The sequence below is a fragment of the Thunnus maccoyii genome, chromosome 10 (genome assembly GCF_910596095.1).
Source record: "Thunnus maccoyii chromosome 10, fThuMac1.1, whole genome shotgun sequence".
Lineage (NCBI taxonomy): Eukaryota > Metazoa > Chordata > Actinopteri > Scombriformes > Scombridae > Thunnus > Thunnus maccoyii.
The window spans coordinates 13,478,361-13,501,249 of NC_056542.1; the positions used below are offsets into that span (position 1 = coordinate 13,478,361).

At 40.0% G+C, this 22,889-nt stretch overlaps 2 protein-coding genes across 6 annotated transcripts; one reads left to right on the forward strand and one right to left on the reverse strand.

The window, feature by feature from the left end:
* Positions 1-31: 31 nt before the first annotated feature.
* Positions 32-18,538, reverse strand: dedd1 (death effector domain-containing 1). 5 transcript variants are annotated; one of them, XM_042423018.1, is made up of 8 exons: positions 18,450-18,538; positions 17,933-17,989; positions 17,392-17,583; positions 16,422-16,963; positions 16,121-16,249; positions 15,552-15,692; positions 6,201-6,575; positions 32-150 (listed from the first exon to the last, which is right to left on the reverse strand). In XM_042423018.1, exons 4-8 carry the CDS (start codon positions 16,912-16,914, stop codon positions 113-115), a joined length of 1,176 nt encoding a protein of 391 aa, XP_042278952.1. In that variant the 5' UTR covers positions 16,915-16,963; positions 17,392-17,583; positions 17,933-17,989; positions 18,450-18,538; the 3' UTR covers positions 32-112. The 5 variants fall into 5 exon arrangements, with proteins under 5 accessions (XP_042278952.1, XP_042278950.1, XP_042278951.1 ...); XM_042423016.1 differs by having other exon boundaries at positions 32-153; XM_042423017.1 differs by having other exon boundaries at positions 32-153; positions 17,933-17,986; positions 18,450-18,517.
* On the forward strand, positions 18,525-22,859 carry rabac1 (Rab acceptor 1 (prenylated)). The gene is made up of 6 exons (XM_042423066.1): positions 18,525-18,606; positions 20,067-20,202; positions 20,510-20,722; positions 21,030-21,127; positions 21,588-21,689; positions 21,796-22,859. The coding sequence occupies exons 2-6, from the start codon at positions 20,081-20,083 to the stop codon at positions 21,882-21,884; spliced, it is 624 nt and encodes a 207-aa protein (XP_042279000.1). The 5' UTR covers positions 18,525-18,606; positions 20,067-20,080; the 3' UTR covers positions 21,885-22,859.
* Positions 22,860-22,889: the final 30 nt, after the last annotated feature.

Below are 22,889 nucleotides of genomic sequence, written 5' to 3' on the forward strand. Positions count from 1 at the left end.
CACCCTAACCTTTCATGTCCCCCCTTCTCTCTCTCTCCCTCTCTCTCTGTCTCTCTCTCCGTGTCCATCGTTGTCCCTCTTTCTCTCTCCATCTCTCACCCTCGTGTGTCTCTCAGCGGTTTCCATGGCGACCCGGTGGCTGTGGTGCTGCTGCTGAGGAGAATAAAAAAAAAAGCGCGAGAGATGCATGAGAGAGGGAAGGAGGGAGCGAGGGGAGAGGCGAGACGGTCGCTTAGCAGGAGTGCAAGGACAGACCTGAGGTAATTAGTAGTCAAAAGCATTTCGAGGATTAAATATGAGCTGCACAAACCTTCTCTTAAAGATGCCAGTGTGATATTCATGATCCTGATTTACTTTGCAGGTGCTAGACGTTTACAGGGCCCAGCGTGCGCAAGCAGCTGAGTGGCTTACATCATAATCACATTAAGTATGAATAAACAAACAATAAAGTTTTTTAAAGTTTATATTTCAGAGCAGTCTGTGGTCTGTGGAGGTTTTGCTCCGAGCTCTGAAACTTGACGTGACACAGCGGATGGAGTGGTTATTCAGCAGGAGCTCCACTGTTTTGAATATATGAGGCCTCCCCAAATTGGTGATTCACCTAGATGCTGCCATCTGCAGGCCACAGGACACACAGTCCTTCCTATTTAGCATGAGAAAAGAAAGCTGCAGCTCATTCTGACCACACACTCACTGACACAGTGACTCCTTTATAAACTTTCTTTGCATGTCTCACTTAACTTCACTAAGCAAGTTACACTAGATTCAGTGCAATAGAAAATAGAAAACAGAATAAGAAATGCATACATTTATATTCCCATCCAAGAAATAACAATTGACGTTGAACAAACAGGCCTTTATAATTCCACATCTAATTCATTTATTTGGAAAAATGTGTGTTGCCTTTCAAAAATCGTGTGTGAAAATTGGCTCCTACCTTTGCAACCACACAGTGCAGAGGTGCACCTCTGTGAAGATCACCTAATTTAATTTTTTCATCTCAATAACAGCTGTTGAATTTCCTCCATCAGGGGGATGTACCATATGCTCCCAGGTTATACTGTACATATAATAATGGCAGCCCCAGTGGGCCAGCAGAAGGCTATAGTGTCTATCAGCTTTAGATGACACGTTTCGATAGGAGACTGATTTAGGCCTGAGATACAACGAGATGACTTGAGTCTCCATCCAATCAAGGAGGTGCGAAGAACACCTGCGGACAGTGGAATAAAGTCTACAGGAGGATGATGACCAGTGTTCTGCCACACAACCCAACATTACATTAGCTTTTGCACCCCAATACAATTTGCACCACGGAACACAAAACCACCTCTGATGTCTCTATGAAGTGTTTTAGGCAATAAACTGAACATTCACCTCACCAAATGATCACAGTGTGCTGCAGTGTAAAAAAAAAAGAAAAAAAAAAGGGTTTTATATATTTTTCTCCCTGCGGCTGATAATGGAAAGTGAAAACACATGTTGAAACTGATCGACTCATTAAAAAAAAAACAATATAGTTTTAGTACATGCAATATTGGCTCCATTGTCGTTTCTCTTGTTTGGTCCCCAGCCTACTGCTGCATCACATAAGTGCAGCTCGAGCACCGCAGACTGCCACTGTCCTGCCCAGGCTCCATCACCATAGCAACGGGATCTTTGACCCTGTCTGTGGAATCCTTGACCTGGATGTAGATCAGCGAAGCATCAAGGGAGCCTATTGGCTGAAAGCTGCTGCTGTGCTGAGGCTGCAGAGGAGGTGGTGGTGGTGGTGGGGGGGGGGGTTGTGTTGGTGGTGATTGGGTGGGGGCTCTGAGGGTCAGTAGCAGCTCAGGCCGGGGAGACGATATTGGCTCCTGAGGTCCGCAATGACTGAGAGACTCAAAGCCTGTCCTTTGACTCAAAACAAACCTTCAGGTGTGGTTTGTTCTACCTTGATCAGTTTTTGAGCATCGAGACTGATGGGGAGATTGTGGAAAAGAGGCACTTGATCTATTTTGTAAAATGCATTTCTGGAAATAGGGAGGAGGTTTAGTGAGAGCCAGACCAACTGGTGTAGTAGCATAATTTTGATAGGTTTTACAGCATGATGAAGTTAGACTGCGGAAGAAATGTCAGATCCAGTTGTTAGAGAGGTTTTGTTGCCTGATGGAGACACCTCCGCGAACAAGACCTTCAGAGATCTGATTCCTCTGGGAGAGTGCAGCCTGTCTTCAAGAGGGGCGAGACTTGTTGCTGGAGCTCTCGCTGTTTTTTTGTCCTTGGATATTTGTGAGCATAATGTTCCTGAGTGCTCCAGATATGCGCCCCAATTTCCTTGACAAACAAATCTCTCACAGTGGCAGGGTCATCCAGGAGGTAGTCATTGTTCAGAGTACAGGAACATGGCAGCATCCTTTGAGTTTGGACCTCTAGAGTTTTGCAGACTTCTCAGACAGAGTGCCTAGGTCTCCCTGTGGGTATCACATCAATGGTCTTGCTTTAAGGCTGGGTGTGGTGAAAATGGGGTTTTAAAAAATCTCAGTTTCCCCAAGGCAGGCCTGGGGCAGTTTAGCAGGCCATCAAACAAGGCATACTCTGAACAGGGTAGAAACGGTCCTATCAGGTTTTCCCCTGAAGGTTGGTCACCCTTACTGTTCTCCATGATGGCAAGTCAGTAATAAAACTTAATTTGTACACTCTGCAGCGCATTAAAGGGTGGTGATAAGAGACAAGAACAAGAAAAGGCCTGAAATAAAAATTACAATTAAATTAGCATTGTTGCACATCATCAGCTGCAGTTTGTGTGTGGAAACGACTGAATAAATGGGTCCATTGAGATAAATTATGGGTGTTTACATTTGTATGTCAATAAGCTAAATGTAAATTATTACTTATCCGATGGCATATTGAGGTAAAGGTGTTCAATATCTAAAATGCTGTGAGCATCTCTTAATGGATTTTTTTCAGAAGGTACTTATAACATCAGTAAATTACACTTATCTCTAACCCCTGAATCACAGATTGCTTGTCACAGCGTCAGCAGAGGGGGTTTGCTTGGATTTGTGAATGATATGAGGTGGCTCTTCAAAGTGGCCTTTAGCCGACATTTACATTATTTATTAATGTGTGTGAGGACTGTGCTGGTCTACATCAGAGGACTTAATTATGTCCAAGGAGGCCAAGTGATAAGTCAAAGACCCCACTCACTATCATCATTGTAAAAATGATCTTGTAAGTATATAACTTGACACTATTTATTTTTTCCCTCAATTGATAGATTCTGAGAAGCTTGCAATTATCTTTGGACTACAGAGCTACATAAATGAGAAGTGTAATGTCATAGAGAAAAACAAAATGGAGATGTGTTTTAATTCCTTTTAGAAGCTGAAAGAGTAATGCATCTCAAATCTACGAGAGCGCTGTACGGATGTTGTCAAAGTAATCTGGAGCAAGGCCATGAAAACAATGAGAAGCAAGTTTTTAGTATTGGTGTTAAACATATAATCTTTTCTTTTTGGTCCCTACCAGTATTAGCTCTGGGGACCAGAATGCTGGTGGAGTTTAGGCCATTTCATTCAGTTTTTTCATGAATAAGAATGTCTAAAATGTTTGGTAAATATTCAGTTTATGTGAGATTGTTTACTATTCATTTTGGGCTCCATCTATAGGAAATTGGCTTGCAAGAAAATAACTGATGAATTTATGAATGATTTTCATTAAAAATATTTTGGACGTTGTATGTAATAACTATAAGGGTAAATGTTCAGCTTTTGTGACTGACAAGCATCAAAAGCAAAGGCAAAATTCCTGACAATAAATCACACTACTTGACTTGCAAACCAGCAGTGCCATATCACTATGTCAAGTGTAATTATTGGGTCTTTAAGCAAGTGACAGAAGACATTGGGAAGAAAGAATAGCACAAGGGTGGAGGGTTTGATAAGATGTTCAAGACACACACCATTCTTGGGTTTCATCATGCTGACAGCTTAGAGCAAGGAGAAATAATTAAGGATTTGATCCACAGTGACCTGCATTCGATGGACCTCTTCAGACCATTTGGGGGTGGGGAGAGGGCACGCTCCCAGTAATACAGGTACGGAGGGTGGAGGAACAGAGAAAAGCCCAATAACATAATGTGAGATGGAGACAGACGGATTTCAGAATATGACAAGTGATGATCCATTCAAGAAGTTTCGGTTAGATTTGTAAAAAGATTATTTTCAAAACGTACACAAGCAAAACAGGTGGAAAATTCACTTACATGCACACTGAGCTGCACATTATATTTTTATTCATATTTAAATTTTAAGTTTGTAACATTCCAAACCTAAAATGAATACCATTTAATTTATGTTTTAAGCTGTTTGGGTATGTTGTTATTTAACATGGACAACTTTGGTGCTGGAGTGAATCTTGGACGTTTTGGGGCGTTTGAGTGATGCATAAGAGGAACACCTCTATGTTTCCAGGATATTCTTATACACCACATTGGCAGCAAAAAATTAAATTTGTAGCAATTTTAGTTACTGATACATAAAGACTAACCTTCTCAAGCCTCTGAAATTCTCACGTACAGTTGTTCTGTAAATAAAAAAAAAAGAAAATAAATAATGTGCACAAACAGCTTTAGGTCATCAAACCTTTATTATTCACCAGAAATAATTTCTAATATATAAAGATTTCCACAAAAAAATTGTCATACCAAAAGCAAAATTTCTTTAACAAAAAATTTCCCCTGAATGAGTTTTTTTTTTAAACATCTATTAACAATACAAACATACATTAATAAATTCATTTACCAAAAAGACACAAAAGGAAAGATGGAATATGTCCATTGTCCCTCCCCCTGCCTGGCCCTGCAGAGACCTTCACTTCAGACAGTAGCAAGTCTGCCTGCTTAAGTCGTGCCTGTATGAAGGGACTTAGAGTGAGGGCCCTTATTGATCGTCTTCTATGAGTGAAGTCCAGGCATTAGTTCCAGCAGGGTGAGTAGACAGCTGTCCGTGAGCCACTCTACTGGACCTACATAGCAGGGCTGAGTGGAGCTGGGATGTGCACTTTTGATTTTGATCTCCCCAACATCACTTCTATTGACCGACGCACTGTCCTGTGCTTTACTTGCTGAGAGAAGCATTTGCTGGGGCCTTGCTGGAAACCCGGACACGAGCCACCATTGCATTATCCCGGCTGCTGTTGACAAGCTTGTGATGATGAATCTTCCATGGTCTGCTGAGGCCTAGCCCTAATCACTGCTGTCATCTACTGGCAACTGCCGTATCCACTGACCATGGCAATCACAAGTTGGGTTATCATGGTACACAGGGCTGAGAATCCGAGTGTTTGTTATCTAGTTGTGTGTGTGGACTAGGCTCTCCAAAGTTGGACACAAAGGTCAATCTACACTGAGAGCAACCCACTTTTCAATCTGTGCTCAGTTCTCTCCAAAATTACGAAAAGATGAAAAACTTTTCTTGGCTGTCCTTTTAATTACTACTAATTACTTGCTACTTTACATAACGCAAGTCTTCAGGTACATCATTTCAATGAGAACAAAGCCACTGTCTAATGACGAAGCATGATTTGTTCTGTATAATGGTCTGTTTGTATTTGAGAATTTCAAGAGCCGCCGCCATCAAATGCTTGATAAGGAGTTTTGTATGATTGTAGCCCATCAAGTCTATTTGTGTGTGTGTATAATCTAAACCTTGACCATGAGCATGTGAATCATTTGTGGAAGCCCAGCTGTCTTAAACTTATTTATTTTAAGATTGATGTTATGAGGGGGCTTATCACTTGATCTTGTGTCACAGGCTTGCTTGGTCCTGTTCCCCTGAGACTAAGGAGAAATATCTTGGTATTTCCTGTTTCATCCTGGTGTCCTAAAAAGTAGCACCTGTGCATGAATCCAAAGGGAAAGCACATTTTTTTCATTATTATTCATTTTTCATTCACGAATAATGGGAACGTTTCAACTAAAAACGAATAGTTTTGAAAATGTTAAGGCCTGTTATGAACACAACCAATGGTAGGTACTGCCATCTAGTGGTTATTACATGGATTGCAATTACAAAAAGAGACCTTAAAAATGCTTCCAAAGTCACCTGTAACCATAACTTTCAATGGCATACCCTATTATTTCAACCCTCAAAGTTATTATAATATACACCAAAGAGTCTTATCAGCCTATGCAGCTCAGTGAGTCTCTATGTGCCCACCGTTACTGGATGTCAGCATTCTCCTGGCTCTCAGAATCCTTCGGCCCTCCTCGTAGTCATCCTGATCCACACTGATCAGCAGGCGGATGCCCTCTGTGCCTGCAGCCATTCTCAGGGAATCAGTGATGAAGACTCCCTTCAGGGCCTCAAGCAGAGCTCCACTTAGGTAGTCACCCCAGAAGGCCTCCAGGTTGTCCAGCTCTGTGAACTTGATGTCGCAAACGATGGAACCTAGGTCTCTGGCACGCAGGAGTGAGTTGGCTTGGCTGAATAACTCAAACTGCCGCTCCAGGGGCTGCTGCTTGTCCGAGGAGACACCGTTGCGGAGTGCCGACTCATGCTCCAGGTATTCGGCCCGGACGCGCAGGCGGATATCTGATAATGGAAGAGGGAGGAGGAAGTGGTGATGGAAAGTGGGGCAAGGGTGTGGTGGGAGGGGGAGTGAGGTGTGAAATAATGGTAGGGAGAGTAAAGGGGAGAAAGTGAATAATGAGGGCAAAGATACAGCAAGGAAAAGGGGGAGAGAAGAGAGAAAAAGTAGTAGTAGTAAAGGGTGAAGAAAGAGGAGGAAAGGTCACAGGAAAAAGTGGCCCACATAACCAACGGAAAGGGAGGGGTCATGAAGTCAAAACAAAGGGAAGAGATAAGATGGGGACAAGATTGTTAAAAACTCCCCAGCTCATTTAGCTCATCTACATTAATGTATCACATTAAACATGGATTATAAAGGGGGTTCAAGAGAACAGAGTTCCCTATAGGAGATTGTGACCCAATAAGCTGACCACTGACTGGACTGGAAATGTACACTGAAATACCTCTGGATATTTCTTTTGATAGAGGCCTGACAAAAGAGAAATACAATGGTGCAGCAAGGCAGAGCAAACTTTACGTAGGGCATTGGCGCTTCAGCAACCTGACTGTATGCATTTTTGTGCTAAATAAGGCATCAAAAATTTGTTTTGGTGAAAATGATTTGACATTTTAGAGCATCAAAACAAATGTGTTAAAATTAAACCAATAGTGCAATTCCCTTTCTTCACAAGCAATACCATAATTTTTACGTATTAATGTCAGCTGATGACTGCAAGTAATCAGAAGAAAGTGATGCATGAGAATTTTCATTATGACACCTGGCACGGTCTGTATACATCATGGCTATAATACATGTTACCGGTGGGAATAATTAAAGCAACTTAGCAGTGTCAAGCCGTGGAGTGTTTTTTTTTTGTGTTCCACCTCACTTTTAAAAAACACCAGATTCATTCTGATCAACATGTTTAATGCTGAGAACAGATAGCTCCTGGAGTTTCGCAGTAACAGGATTGGTGGTCATGCAACAGCACAGTGAGAAAGATCAGAAGATACATACTGTACTGAGCAAGAGCACCGCAGAGATCGTCCCCCATGTCATTATTCCAGAGCTTGGAGTGGAAACCCGCTGCTGACGACTTTTGCTGCAACAAAAACCCATCCCTCCAACTCAAACCCCTTTAGTAGAGGTTAACAGTGTTTGCTACCAATTACATCCATTTCACTGGAAACATTCTCCTTAATGTTCCATCGCAAAGCTGCGCAGAAAGACATAACTGCGTCTCTAGGTATGCAAAACCCACCCCTACTAAAACCTCTTTGCTCCTCTCTATGAGACTTTTTAAGAAAGACTAATTAGTAACAATAATAATACATTTTATTTATACAGTGCTTTTAAAAAAGGCACTCAAAGAAGCTCATTAAGTGACAAGGTCTGACATTGAAGAAATAAAAATCTCGAAGACTGTACTCAAAAGAAACAGTCAATAGAAAATTTAAATGTTTTTAAATGTTACAATAAAAAACTGCTGTTTTTGGAGAAGTAGAAGCATGTTTTCACATAATATGACTTCACATCACCCAGAGCCAAGGTTGTGTGTGTGAAGCTCATACTTATGACTCTAATGGGAAGACAATGCCTGGGGTCTTAGTTAAGGCACAGAAAGACTTTAACATTACAGGAGAGCACCAAGGACTCAACTTGAATACTAATCAAGCTTTGTGCCTGGTTTACTATACAGTAGCTATCGTTCCACTAATACATGGTACATGTTTCAGCTCAAGAGTCACGTTTACCCTTTCTCCATTCATATTTGTTTGGGGCTGTGGGGAATGGCGCAAGACTCAGGAGGGATAAAGTTTGGAAAATGCCAACATTAGAAATGCAAATGTTGAATTAAGGCATTGATTTTGCATCTCTTAACATTTGTAGGAGAGCGATAACCAAACACTGGCTTTTGCATTCATGCTTCATAAGGCTGTAATTAGATTACTACAAAAACAAAGGATTTGATCAAATGAGAAGCTTATTCAATGAAGTTTAAGATGTTTAAAATATGCAGGGTTGAAAATAAGATTCAACTGAAAACCCACTTTAATCTAGTTTGCTCATACAAGAAAAAAATGAAGGCAGACTGTTTTTCTTCATAAAAAGGCATAATAGTACAAGAGTATGAAACACTGACATTTGGCAGGACTTTATAAAGGACACATTTAGATAGTGATAGTGAAATTATTAAAGCCTATCTCATGACAATGTCTTAAATAACTGATATTAGATTGCAATAACCTTTCTCCGGGTCAATCCATTGACAATACATACAGATACAGATTTGATACATTATGTTAAGGAAAACTTTGTCATACCACAGATCATGACTGTCTTAGAGGACTTTAAGTACCTATACAAAGTATTCATCCCCCTTAGACCTTTTCATGTTTTATTGTTTTGCAACACTGACTTACAGTTGACTGCTAACATAACAGCCAGTAAGTCTATGTCATGACAAAAACTGTATTACAAAGACAAAAGATCATCATCAACACAATTGCAAATGTTGCTGATTGCTCATTGGCAAAATGTTTGATCAGGACAACTGTGCAAAAACAGCTTCAATAATTAACAATACCCATAAGTGCAGTACTGTCAATAATGAAAAAATCTGCTAACTCTGAAAGAGCTGCAGGGTCCCAGGGCTGAAATGGGAGATGTGCTAGCAGCTCTGTGAGGCTGTACTTTAGCTAAATGCTCATACCAGCATGCTAACATGATATGATACAATGATAAAAATTGGCATATTGATGTTTAGCAGGTAGTTTACCATGTTCACCATGTTGGTTTAGCTCATTAGCATGAAAACATTTTCTAATTAGCACTTAAAGAACTAGTGTGTAAGATTTAGTGGCATCTAGCAGTGAGGTTTCAGATTGCACCCAACTGAATACACCTCCCCTCACCCTACCCTTCCAAGTGTGTAGGAGAACCTACAGTGGCCATGAAAAATGCGAGAGGCCCTCTCTAGAGCCAGTTCAGCCAGTCCGTTCTGGACTATTGTGGAAATATGGCAGTGCATCATGGCAGCCTCCATAGAAAGGGACCCGCTCCCTATGTAGCTATAAAGGGCTCATTTCCAGGTAACGAAAACATAGTGATTCTTATTTTCATGGGATTACATACTAGTTAAGACATACTTATGAATATCATATTCCATTTCTGCCAAGTTTTTTCCACTAGATGTCACTAAATCTTACACACTGGTCATTTAACACAAAGTGCAGCAGACACCGATGGATGTCATGGCGTTATTTTTTTTTCCTACCCACATTCTCCGAAGACCAGCCCCTACTCTGCCTCTGATATACTTGAGCCTAAATATAACCAACAAAGGCAACAAGCACTAGCCAATCAGAGGCAGAGTAGGGCAGGTCTTCACAGAATGCAGGTGGGAAAAAAAATAAGGCGATGTCATGGGTTCTGCAGGTATTTGGTCATAAACCAAAGTATTGTACGAAATGAAATTTTGACCAGATGATGGCATTCAATTTAAACTCAGGAGACTAAAGCTATTAAAATTTATCCTCTGGGAGCCACAAATGTGTGTACCAAATTTCACAGCAATAAATTTCATAGTTAGTTATGGTAATTAAAAAGTCAACCTCATGGTGGCACTAGAGGAAATATCAAAAAGTAGATGTGGAGCTATATCACACCACAAATTAAATCTTTGAGATACTAGAGGAAAAGCCAGAGGATCACCAAAGTCATTATAATTTATCCTCTAGGGACCTTGACTATCTCTTGTAAATTTCTTTTCTTTTTTTTCCAATTTCAATAGGAAAAGTCAGGGGTTCATCAATGTATACTCTGACGACCATGACTGTCTGTACAAAATTTCATAGCAATCCATCTAATAGTTGTTGTAGTTGTTATTGATATTTCAGTCTGGACCAAAGTGACGGATGGACGGACAAACAGACTAACCGACCGGTTTGACTCTGGAGATGGCAATTACAAAAAATCTCTGAATCAAAATGGAAGGAGGTTCTAAGGTCTTAAGAGACCAAAATAAGAATTGTCCATCATACTAAATTATTTTTTGGCATAAGCCAGTCACTGCTCACCACCAGAAACACACTAACCCTACAATTAAGTGTAGTGGTGGCAGTGTCATGCTGTGGGTTGCTTTTCTGCAGCAGGCCATGTACTGCTGGTGAAGGTGGAGGGTAAATTGAATACTGAAAAATACAGAGAAATCCTAAAGGAAAAATCAGCTACAGTCTGCATCAGAACAGTGACACATTTATTTTTTATTTTTCAGCACAATGACCTACAAATTTGTGCAAAATTGTTTTCACTTTGACATCTGTTAATCAGTGTCAAAAACTCATCCATTGTGGTTCACTGTTGCAAAACAATGAAATATAAAAATGTCCAGGGTGGGGGGCGTTGAAAACATTTTAAGTCATTTGGTTCTTGCAAGCACTTTGACAAATCAGCAGTAACAGCATTTCAATATTTTGAGAAGAAAATTGTCACAGTATGTCAAATAGGATATCTATCTAAAAAGGGACACAATACTTTATATCAACTTTTTAAAATCTTATACAATATTCAATATGGACTCAGTGAAATATTAAGTTTAAGCGCTGTTAACAGTTCGACCTTTTGGATCATTACACTGTGTGAGGGCTGCGGCTACGATAAACACCTGCCCTTCATGCAATTACTGTATTTATAGATGGCCTCCATTTCTGCCTTCCAATTTCATACTGAGCAGGATGGAAGTAGAGATAGTGGCACTGAGGAGAAGGCCATTTAAAACCACAGGAACACAGTGATAGTCATTTTGTTAGGGTTACAGAGCACTTCACGCTTCATCAGACACAGAGACATCCACTTAGACAGGACATTAGGAAGCACAGCTTTCATTTTCTCACTTTAAACACCAAGCCCGTTTGGCTTCCTCCATCTCAACCCGCCCAACAAAAAAAAAAAAAAAAAAAAAAAGTTTAAGTACCCATTTACGAGGAGTCACTTGGCACGGAGAGCTTCAACTCTTTATCGATCCGTTTTTCTGCTGAACGACTGACCAAGAGAGTGGAGAGTTAGGGGAGTACTGAGAGACAGGCAGACAGAACTCTCTCTTTTCCCCCTAGACAAAAATCACTCTCTGTACCATTTTGCGTAGTTTGAGCATTTAGTGTTCGTTCTCTCCCTCTCATTGTGTGTAAGGATACTGTTTTCCTGACACACAGGTTGGTCTGTTTAGAACTGCAAACACAGAAAGGAGAGAAAGAGAGAAAAAGAGACAAGCACAAGTGTGTTGGATATCTGTCGACTGGGTTTTTTTTTTTGTTTTTTTTTTAAACAACAAGCAGGCATGGCACAGCACTCACTTCTATTAGTTGTAATGAGGATTGAGTCGGGCCAATAGCTGGTTTAAAAAAGTTAATCAGCTCAGGACTGCTTTTACTGTAGCTCTATAATATAACATGGTAGAGTCTAAGTGGGCTGCTTGGGACTACTCTTACCTTGACCAAATCTCTTACCCTAGCCTTCACCAACCCATTATTTAAGCCTCAACCATAACATTAATCAGCAAAGTCCATTCTAACAAGTAAGGGCATTCACAAGCACCCCATTTAGATAGCACAAAACCACTACTGAGCTGAAGGTACAAAAACCTTATAGGCATTTGAACCAGCACTTGTCATTGTCAGAATGTAATTGAGACACTTCAGTGAAAATGATCTGAGAGATGAATCATGACAAGAAAGGGTATTTGAGGTCTCATTAGGTGCTAGGGGCCAGCATTGGACTGAACCGCCCTATCTATCTCTGCTCCCTCTTGACAAATGCACACCCAGGGCTCACACGAGGCACAGAGATAAGATACAGCAGGAGCTTCCTTCAGCAGAGCACTGTTGGGTTATTTTCCTCAGAACTGCTTGAGTAAAGGTTACACGGGTGTTAACAGCTGTCTGTTGGCAGCCATTTTAAATTCTATGAAATGGAATACAAGGCCAGTCCTTACAAAAGGACAGGTACCCATACCCAATTGGCATTTTTATAACTTGAGACTCCAGAGCTGGCTTATGTGAAGTTTAAGCCAGTATGATTTGAGTTATTTGAATATCAAGGCAGATGTTTACAACTACTTGTAATGAAGATGGTGTGAGAGGAAAAAAATAGCCCCAAAAGGTTTCCCACATGAGGAGACAACTGGCATGTTCACAAACATGTCCAACATATTTCTGTTTTGTCTTTACAGGTTATACACTGGGCTTTATTGCCCCAAGTAAAGTTTCTAGATTGTGTATGAACACATTCACAATCCCCTATTTTGTGTTTCAATATAGTATACAACAAAATACAGGTAGTGTCATTTTATAATTTTGTCAAATTACTTTATGTAGCAGTCCGACATAAAAAACAGAATTATATGTCAATGACAACACCTGTACTGTGTTGTATATTTCTAGCAAAACACAAGTAATCACAAACATTTCTGCCAAGACAAAGAAGCAGTTGGTTGGCCACATTTGTGAAATGTGAGAAGTTAGCTAGAAGTTACTTACAAATAGCTTCTATAAAAATCCTCAGGGAATATTAGGGAATTGAAAATAGACTTTCACTTAACATATCCCCATTAGAATGGTCAATTTCACGTTGAATTTTTAGAGGCATGTTTGCCTTAAACACCAGCTGAACACTTTTTGAATATATTTGAGGCTTACTGCAAAGCACTCTGTCAGTTCTGTGAAACACTTGACACCAACAACCCTCATCAGAAATGGATAAATTAAGGAATCTCAAAAACAGGATATTTTTTCATCCACAGGGCACAACACTAAAGAACATTACAGGACGAATTTTGAGAGCAAATTGTGATTCCTAAGGGGGATAGGGTAGGGGGCAGCTATATTATGATACACAAGCATCGAATACAGAGCACAGTGGCAGCATCACCCCCTGTTGTAACAAGGGGGGAGAGCCTCTTTTACCTTAGGCATCGGCCCAGACTTGTGAGCGCGCGCATGACTGAGTCGATCACACACACTGCAGTATGTACGGACAGAGTGTAGGGACAGACTTTTTTGTTTTGTTCCTCAGTCTCCCCCTCTGTCTCCATGATCCTTTGTGTCTTAGGTTACTCGTTCTGAGTCACAATCCTGAGTCAACCTGGTGGAATCAAATGTGGAGTCAAGACAGCAACATGTTTACAGTCACATCACTCATCCTGAATAGCTAAAAAGGGCTGTCTTCATTGTTAGATGATTTTTGTTGAGTCAAAGTCATCAGGCCTTTGTTGTAATAAGGATGTCTGACAACAGGCAATGATGGACGTTCAAAAGAAATGCTTAGAAAGGTCTGCATGAATGACTAAGCAAACTTCACAAAAACGGGTAACAGAAGTTAGTGTTATCACAATCTTATTTAGGTGACAGAAGCTAGCATTGGTCTTGATTAAAAGGCAGGCAAGAATATCACTGTGAAACAGGACATGGATAATGGATCATATAGTGCAGCTTTCAAGTGGCGATAGGTTGTTTCAAACAACTGCTCAAAAAAATTTTCAGAAGATGTATGTGGGGTTTGATGGTTGGCTCTCGTGACAACTTTGTATCTAGCTTGAAAATAAAGCAGAACAAGGGCTGCAGCAGGTGGTGATTGGACAATTTGTATAGACAGTATAGACAAAAGGACAGGAGACAACCTACCAGTATGGGTTCTTATCAACAGCAGCAGCTGAACATAATCAGGTAATAAACAGGTTAGAGAAAAGGTGAAATGAAGGGGAAAGAATGCAATGAAGGGCCAAATGGAGAAATAGATACTGCATGTTAAATCAAGACAGTTAAGGAGATACTGTAAGTCTAAACATATTCATAACGTAAGAATGAAAATAAAACGCGCAACAGCTGAGTAATAAGGAAGATGTCATTCAACTGAAAAGGAAGGGCAAGCAATTTTATATTTCATTGATCATTTCCGTGCCCTGCAGTTGAATTAATGGTTGTGAACCAGTCTTTGCTAAAGTTGTAAATCAGACAGAGCCCTTGAATTTTTCATGTCTAAGATGTTAAGTCAGCATCTGCTGCACAGACAAGGTATAAGGTGTTTAAATTGTGCTGTCAGACAAAAACATAGTTCTAGCATTGCTAACAAGTAAGTCTGGTGCAAGTTAGTGCTCAAATAAATATCTTACTGTATTCAACATTTAAGTGCCACTGTTGTTCCCTATATAGCAAAGAAAGATTTTATACCCCGGTAATATCGCAAATTACCTTGGTAATTAAAGTGCTACAATAATTTTAAGTAATTTACAAATTTTAAGCAAACATTTCAGTAAATGTGACACTAAGAGCCCAGAGGCAAAATTAAGCAGTTTTTCCATAACACATCTGACAAAGGTGTCTTCCATTTTAATTCTGTGCAGTTCAAGGGCCTTTTGGTGCGGATAATATGCTGACATTTTGCACCCAAATCCCTCCATTGTATGCCTGTCAGGCACTAGTAGTGCTCGTGTGGCTGGTGTATTACCAGCTGTTGTACAGGATCAACTGGAATATTGTAATTGGTCCGGTTCTTTTGAAGTATTTTAGTAATGTATCAAACATTCTTCCTGCTCTTGACACTTTCCTTTCTCCATTGAAGAGAGCAAATCAACACTACTGAATCACAGCTTTGTAACACAAGGAGTTGAAAAAAATAAATAAAGTGTGACTCAGTGTGCAAGGTTTCTGTGCCTTATGATTGTTTTTGGGATGACAGTTAAAAGTTAAATAAAAACGCAAAATTTTCAGACTCAGTATGCAAACTCCTTAACTCAAGCCAGGGTTCAGCATAGAAGAACATCAAAATCAGAACAGAAAATATGGTAATGCTGGAGAAGATGTTGAAATGAATACAATTGGAGCTGATACAGTTAGTAAAAAAGAAGGGAAATTATCTATAAGAGAAAATGGTGGGATGAAGATAGGAAGGCAAGGGATGAAAATGTAAAAGAGACAGATAAGGAATGCAGGAGCAATACTTACCGCAGGATGTTTTATGTGGTGGCACTGGTGGTGGCAGTGGCTGGACCTGCCTGCTTGTTCTCTTAGGTCTGCGGCTCCAGCCATGTCCCCTCTTCTTCCTCCTCCTCCCGGGGGTTGGCCCAGGCATAGGAGGGTAAATACCTGACAAAACAAGCATGGAATTAGTTTTATGAAATTAAGACTTCTTTGTGTAGGATTGCTGTTGCACCGTTTCTGTTGATCATCTCATCACAAACTAACAAAACTAGTTATATGCTACTGTTTTTTTTGTACAACCATCCATATTGTGTATATCTGATCAAAACATCCTATATTTTCATGGAAGGTTCACCATGAAACCAGGCACCAAAACTACATGCAATTCTATACTGTAGAGCTGACACTACAGATGGACAGTATTGTATATGCATGTTTCTTCCACAACAGAAGGGTGTAAGGGGTAAAATGTCCATTTCAGAGAGGGTGCAATGTTACATGCTGTAAGAAATGATAAGCACTGGTTCTGGACAGTGCCCTTCCTTGACTGCCAAAAACACTGGTGGCCAAATTCTATACTATAGTGCACTTACCTGTTCTTAATTGCTGTGTGAAGGATGGAAGAGGCATTTCTGCCTGTCTGGAGCTGTGTCGCATTCCAGAGGCGCACACGAATTCTCCGTCCTCTATTCCATACCTCTGTCCAATTCTTTCTGGAGATACTGAAAAGCATAAAAACATGGATTAAAAACTAATCATTAGGCTAGGACAGCTAGGACAGACATACAATTATGGGTGACACATCCTAGGTGGTCATCATAGAGCGAGGCAACATCCAAGCACTCAACATAGTCTCACAATCTGATAACCAACACCCATATGATTCATCCTCACCTGTTCTCCTTTTCTTGCAGGACACTAAAGGCAGCAGGTCATGACGGGTGAGGACTCTCAGTAGTCCCAGTAGTGGCTCCAGGTTACCATCACTGAGGTATCCTCGCCTCTCCAGCTCAAGCAACAGCTCAAGGCCACTCTTTGGCTTATATGAGGCCTCCAAAGGATGTTGGGAGCCCTGGGAGCCCTGGGCGCCCTGGGGCTGTAACCGCCGCCAGACCTTTAGCAGCTCAGGACTCGGGGACACGCCTGAGTCAACTGCTTCACCCTCACAGGGTTTAACTGTCCAGCCTGCTGGATCAAGTGGATGTGGTGCGGAGCAAGTTTCATTTAGAAGGAAAGAGAGTACCTCAATGTCAGTCTCTGTCAGCTGGGAACCAACTATTTCAAAGACCTCATGGAGAGACAACATCCCATAGTAGTTGAGGCACTCTGTTTCATCCCAGTAAAGTGAGTCCCTGAGTGGGTACCCTGGGTGATGAACTATGGCCATGGTCCAGGTCAGCCTATAGCACCTCTCCACCTTCCAACCTGTGTCAACACTGTTCAGAAGAAAAAAAGAAACATAACAAACTTTACATTTAAACAGACATGTAGAGTTCCAACTCTGCAGCTGTGGAGTTAGGAAATGACAGGATGCCTCTAGTATGAGGCAACTAACCACCTACCTCTAATGCAATCTAAGTTAATCAAATTGTGCTTGCTTCTCCTAGTAGGGCCTATTTCCTGCATTCTTACACTTGAAAGTTACTCTTACGAATTGAATGAATTTGGTGAGCCTGAAAATATTAGTAAAATCTACTTCGTATCCTTGGTAGATTCCTTGACAAGCTTTAAAACAATGTCTCGACAACAGGCAGACAAAACTAGCAATTAGGTTAGCAAAAAACAACAGCAAGCTAACTATGTTATAGCGATATGCCCGTCTACAACGTTTCAAGGCCCATATCAGCAAGCTCAGCAGTCCTACCTATTTTCGCAATCAGCTCGGCGCTGTCTGCAATGCAAAGTATCGGCTGTGAATGTGTTATGTTGTTGTCGTTTCAAAGTATTTCTACAAAAGCAGCCGGGAGCCAAAGGGACGAGTCGTTCTTCACACGCCAAGCAGCAACCGGCGGAGTAAATTACCCCCTTGGCACGTTACGTAACCAGTCACGTTTCTCTGAGGAAAAAAAAAACAAAACAAGAATTTTGACAAATCGCACTCAAACAGCTGTTTCGCTAAATAACCTAACTCAAATGACCAAGTACGGGTATATATGGTCTTCTGTGACGTATACAAAGATATTCACTTCGTATTGGACAGGAATTTGTCTTGCATTTGCGATAACTGATATTAACGGATATTATTTGCTAGCATCTAAGGTCGATAGCTGACGTTAGCTACACACAGGCCTTGGTAAAGACGGGCCCTGGGTGATATCAATGATAATGTTAGAATAAACAGATATAAAACTGTTCAATGCATTTTGCAAGCGATATTTAACTATATACTGTACTTCACAACTCACCTTCCTGGTGATTAGCGTTTGATGATCTGGCAACTCCCACAGCGCCCTACAGTACTACTGACAGCAGCACAATAACACAGAGAAACGGACCAATCACAGCCTGCCGCCAGCTCAGTGACGTCAGTCTTGTGTTGATTGTCACTGATCTGGGGTCAGATTTTCTCCACCATCTTTCTATAAAGACTGAGCAACTCAAAATATACAACCGATCCCAAGTCAGTTGTTTTAACTCTATTGTCCCAGCTGTAATGTTGAAAAATAGAACAGTGTACAGTTTTTTCCCCAAACATATAATTTATCACTATTGGAAAACATGAATAGCTAAAAGATACATTTTTCAACAACTTATAGTATATACGTTGAAAACATACAATCTGTAGCTGAAAGTAAGTGCAATACAGTGAGACAAAACGTCTGGGATGAGTGATTATAAATACATTGAAACTTCTACAAACGCTTACTTATTATAAACTATTTTAAGACAGAGCTCAAAGACGTTAAATGATAGTTTACCAACCAAATCAAATCACATAAACAAAGAGGAATAGCAGTTCCCATCGCCGTCAGTAGGTGGCGGTATTCTGCACCTTGACAGCAGGAAGTGAAATAACCATCCACATCATATCCGTGAACCACAACAAAGTGTATCCAAGACAGCCCGAGGAACTTCTACTGTGAGTATATTTTTTTAAACAATCACATGTTTTACAGTTCAGGCAGGTCTGATCTCCTTTTCTGTTCGTTTGAAAACATCTACCCGCCGGTGTGGCGATGTTAAAAATCATCTATCTGCCTGGACCACAGTGGACATGAACGTTAGCAAAGAAGCTAGCTATAAACACCTTTTTTTTTGAACAACCGGCAAAAGTTGTCTTTGCTTCGCATTATGTTTTATATAACTCATATGGGGAAAAAATCTAGTAACGTTATCTGTGTTACTTCATACTTTATGCTCATATGCTGATGTGTGTGTAATGATGTGGCAGTGACCAAGCCCGTTGTTGACTAACAGTTTCCACTCATGAAAATTACACTGCAGCTAAACTATCGCTGTGTGTCTCTCAGCCTGAGAAATGTGAAGTTGTGACTGAACTCAAGGCATCTAAACCGTGATTGTTTTGATGCTTATAGCTTACAATTTTTACTTTTCTTCAAAAATGTTGTGGCACTCTGTTTTCCATGACACTTTAAATTACAGCTCAAACTAACAACCGTTCACAATTGATACTTTACGAATACAATTTTGAAAAAAACAGTGGAAGTAAGAACAAATAGCCACAGGTTACAGCAGCCTTATGTCTTCATATTGCTTACTAGTTATAGGACAACATGAATTTTCAATGGTATTGAATTCATAAAGTAAGTAACTCTTCACCTTTGTGAAGCCATAGTTAGCAAATGTTTGGTATTTGTACTTAATAAAAGGCTCAATTGATAAATTATTTATCTGAATTGTTTTTTTTTTTTTAAACTTTTATTTATTCAGGGGAAATTAACTGAGAGCAATGCTCTCTTTTTCAGGAAAGCCCTGATCACATTCATAAGGTTACATATTCATACCTGGAAGCTGCCCAGTACAACCACAGTCTGATCTGCTGGCCACTGAACAGTTCCACTGGAGCAGTTGGGCTTAAGTGCCTTCTTGCTCAAGGGCACCTCAGTGGTGGTAATGAGGGAGGGGGCAAGCGCTGCTTCTTCACTTCCCACCCAGATTTATCCTGCCGGTCCAACCCTCCGGTCACAAGCTCGCTTCTCTAACCTTCAGGCCACCACTGCCCCAATTATGAGAAATTATGAGATATCAGTTGATAGAGAGAGATTTGATCTATCAACTAATTCTGTCAGAAGTAGCTCTCGATGTTGTTTGATATTTATTTGATACCAGTGACAGTATGATACCTTAGTTTTGGTACAAAGCAATATTTTGCTGAGAAAAAACAACAAAAACCTTTGTTGATATCCAGCACTAGTCAGCACAACAATTATCTGGTTATTTTGTTGTTGCCTGGTATAAGCATATGCTACGTGCCCGCCTGACCTTGTAGACAAAAAATTAATTTCTAGAAATTGGAATGGTATTGAGAGTGAAAATAGTATTAATTTTTATGTTTGTTCACTCATGATTGCCTTGCAGCTGACAGTCTGCAGATGCCATCTGGAGCTCCAAAGGGGGAGAACTGCCTTGTAGATATGGACAGCAAGGCCGGGGATCTGTTCAGTGCTGAGGATGCTCATCCAACTGGCACAGGAGGAGCTGGAATCTTGGCAAAGTAAGAGCTTTTATCTTCTTATTTTTAGTGAGTCTGATGTGCACCAAAGTCATCACAGTAATGATAATATTATCATCAAACTATTGCAACTGTGTAGCTCAAATTTGTTCTCTTGTATATTTAATATAGGTCTACAATGCAGACAAATAATATTAAATAATTCGTCTCCCTACAAATGCATAAGGGCCTTCACAGGTTCTTACAGGATACAGCTCAGGTGTAAACAAAGCAGCCAGTCTCTAGGTGTATGAATTTCTTAATGCTTTTCTTTGTATTCAGTTCTTAATATCTTTGTCTCATTTCAAAGGCTCTGGCTCCCCAAAGGCTTCTCAGCCAGTATGGCCAAAGAGTGGATTGACAGGCGCAGATTGTCCATTCGTCCATGGGCAGGCTTTGTGGACCAACGCAAGTTTTCGAAACCCCGCAACTTTGGGGAGTTTTGTCAGAGGGTGGTAAAAAATGTGGAAATTTACAACAGCAACTATACCTTCATCTTCCTGGGTCTCATCCTCTACTGCATGTAAGGCCAAGAAGGAGTTTATTGTTTGTTTTATTATGTCAGTGCAAATATTTTCACTCCCTGCTGTCCAGTTTTTACTCATGCAGTCTGTATCACATATGCATTAAAACTGTCTGAAAACTGTTTACAAGGTTTTCATAAGTCTATTTTGGCCAACATTTCTCACAAAAGAGAAACAGAACAGAATATCACTGTGAAATACAACTTTAAAAGGTTTAAATGCTTTAAACTAAGACTAAACTAAATCTAAAAGGACCTCTATAAATTTCACCTTATTGACTGGACTATTGATGTTTCTTCTCCTCAGTATCAGCTCTCCCATGCTGTTGATTGCCTTGGCTGTGTTTGCTGGTGCCTTCTACATAATCCACCTCAAGTCTCTGGAGTCCAAACTGGTTGTCCTTGGTGAGTAAAGCTGTCAAGCATGTTTCGCGATCCTGTAATTGTGTACCTGCTAAATAAAGTAAATTCTAGAAATCACCAGGAACTATATTCTTAGTTATATCAACCACTTTAATATTTAAAACAATATTTGTTGTGAAAAATAGATGCTTAATTTGTGAAATGTCAACAGAATCTGTAGGTTTTTTTTAGCAACTTAGCAACTGCTACTTTTTTACAATGTGAATATAACAGAAATTGTTTGCATTTGACCTCTCTGTGACTTTGATAAGCAAAGAAAAACAGTTAGTTCAATAAAGATAGATAATTAAATGCATGTCTGAGATTAGTTTAAATATGTCTTTGAGATTTTTATATTTTTTACCAGTCAGCTTATCCAAACCTGCAAAAGATGCCACAAACCTATTTCTAATCAGTGGCATTATTTTAGTGTTTTTAAATCTGTAAATTGCTTGTTAACCAGGCAGGGAGCTGACTGTCCCCCACCAGATGAGTCTGGCTGGAGCTGTCTCTCTACCGGTGTTCTGGTTGGCTGGAGCTGGAGCTGCAGTCTTTTGGGTTCTGGGTAAGCCAAACCGTATTAGTTGTTCTTGTCATCCATTAATATTCTAAAGCATGCAGGAATATTTGTTACAATGCTTGTCTTTTTCATTTGTTACGTCTCCTCTCAGGAGCGACACTGTTTGTGATTGGCTCTCATGCTGCGTTCCGCGAGGTGGAGGGATCCGACATAGAGGAGCTCATGATGGAGCCTGTGTGAAGAGCGGGCTAAACCCTCAGCAGGAGCTGGTTGACCACCAGTCTTTATTTTGACCCTGTAATCAGCTCAGTGTGGTTGGGGAAAAACTGCTCCTAGATCTGTTCCTTAGCTACATGTGCATTATGTATTCCCTTCTTTTAAACTTATGCCAGTGTACCAAGAATGTACCTTGTCTTGCCTCTGAAATAAGTGTTGTTACAGACTGTATAGCCTTTTTAGGACTCATTCATACTAAAAATTCCTCTCTTAATGCATATTTAAGCACATAATCATGCATATTATATGCCTTTCTCTACATATTTTGTACCTTGGATGCCTCTGGTCTGTGTCAAATAGCCTCCTGTTCCTTGCATTGTCCCTCATATAACAACAGATCTCGCAACTTAAAAGACCACCTGTGCTGAACAGTATCTTGGGAAATAGCTTCTGGGTCTAAACTGTCTATTAGGAATGCTGATTTCTTATGTTAAGATAAAGGAATGTATACATGCAATGGTCACAATTCTAAATTGCTTAAAAAAATAATTCATTTTCCAAAGGAAATGTGCCATTTAAAGCTTTAAAGATATCTATCATAATCATGCACAAATAAAATGAAATGTTTTGCAATGCACAAACTAATTTGTTATTTCAGATAGGCTACTTAATAACAACTAGTTGATGAGAAGATGATGCAAAAAATACTTTATTTCAGATAGATTACTTAATATAGATAGATGGTGAAAAGGGTGAAAAGACATTTTAAAAGGTCAGTATGTAGTGATGGTATTTTGTATTGGGAACAATGTGGTACTTGTGCTGACTGTCTACATACTAAATATGCATATTTCTCAGCTCTGTTCACAACATTCAGATCTGAAGGTCATTCTGTAAATTCCTTTTTTTTTTGAAAATCGTTATTCATTTGTTTACATTTCAATGTACGATTTTGTATTTAAAAGACATTTTGGGTGTGCAATAAACCTCTCATGTAAAGATGGTTTGTTTCTGTTTTTTTTTTCATGT

Excerpts from the sequence above, each read along its gene's own strand:
- dedd1 (XM_042423016.1), bottom strand. The coding sequence starts at position 16,914 with ATGGCCATAGTTCATCACCCAGGGTACCCACTCAGGGACTCACTTTAC. Across the intron at positions 6,576-15,551 it reads ACCACATAAAACATCCTGCG|ATATCCGCCTGCGCGTCCGG; the intron begins GTAAGTATTGCT and ends TTCCATTATCAG. Across the intron at positions 154-6,200 it reads AATGCTGACATCCAGTAACG|CAGCAGCACCACAGCCACCG; the intron begins GTGGGCACATAG and ends TATTCTCCTCAG.
- rabac1 (XM_042423066.1), top strand. The coding sequence starts at position 20,081 with ATGCCATCTGGAGCTCCAAAGGGGGAGAACTGCCTTGTAGATATGGAC. Across the intron at positions 20,723-21,029 it reads GGTCTCATCCTCTACTGCAT|TATCAGCTCTCCCATGCTGT; the intron begins GTAAGGCCAAGA and ends TCTTCTCCTCAG. Across the intron at positions 21,128-21,587 it reads GTCCAAACTGGTTGTCCTTG|GCAGGGAGCTGACTGTCCCC; the intron begins GTGAGTAAAGCT and ends CTTGTTAACCAG.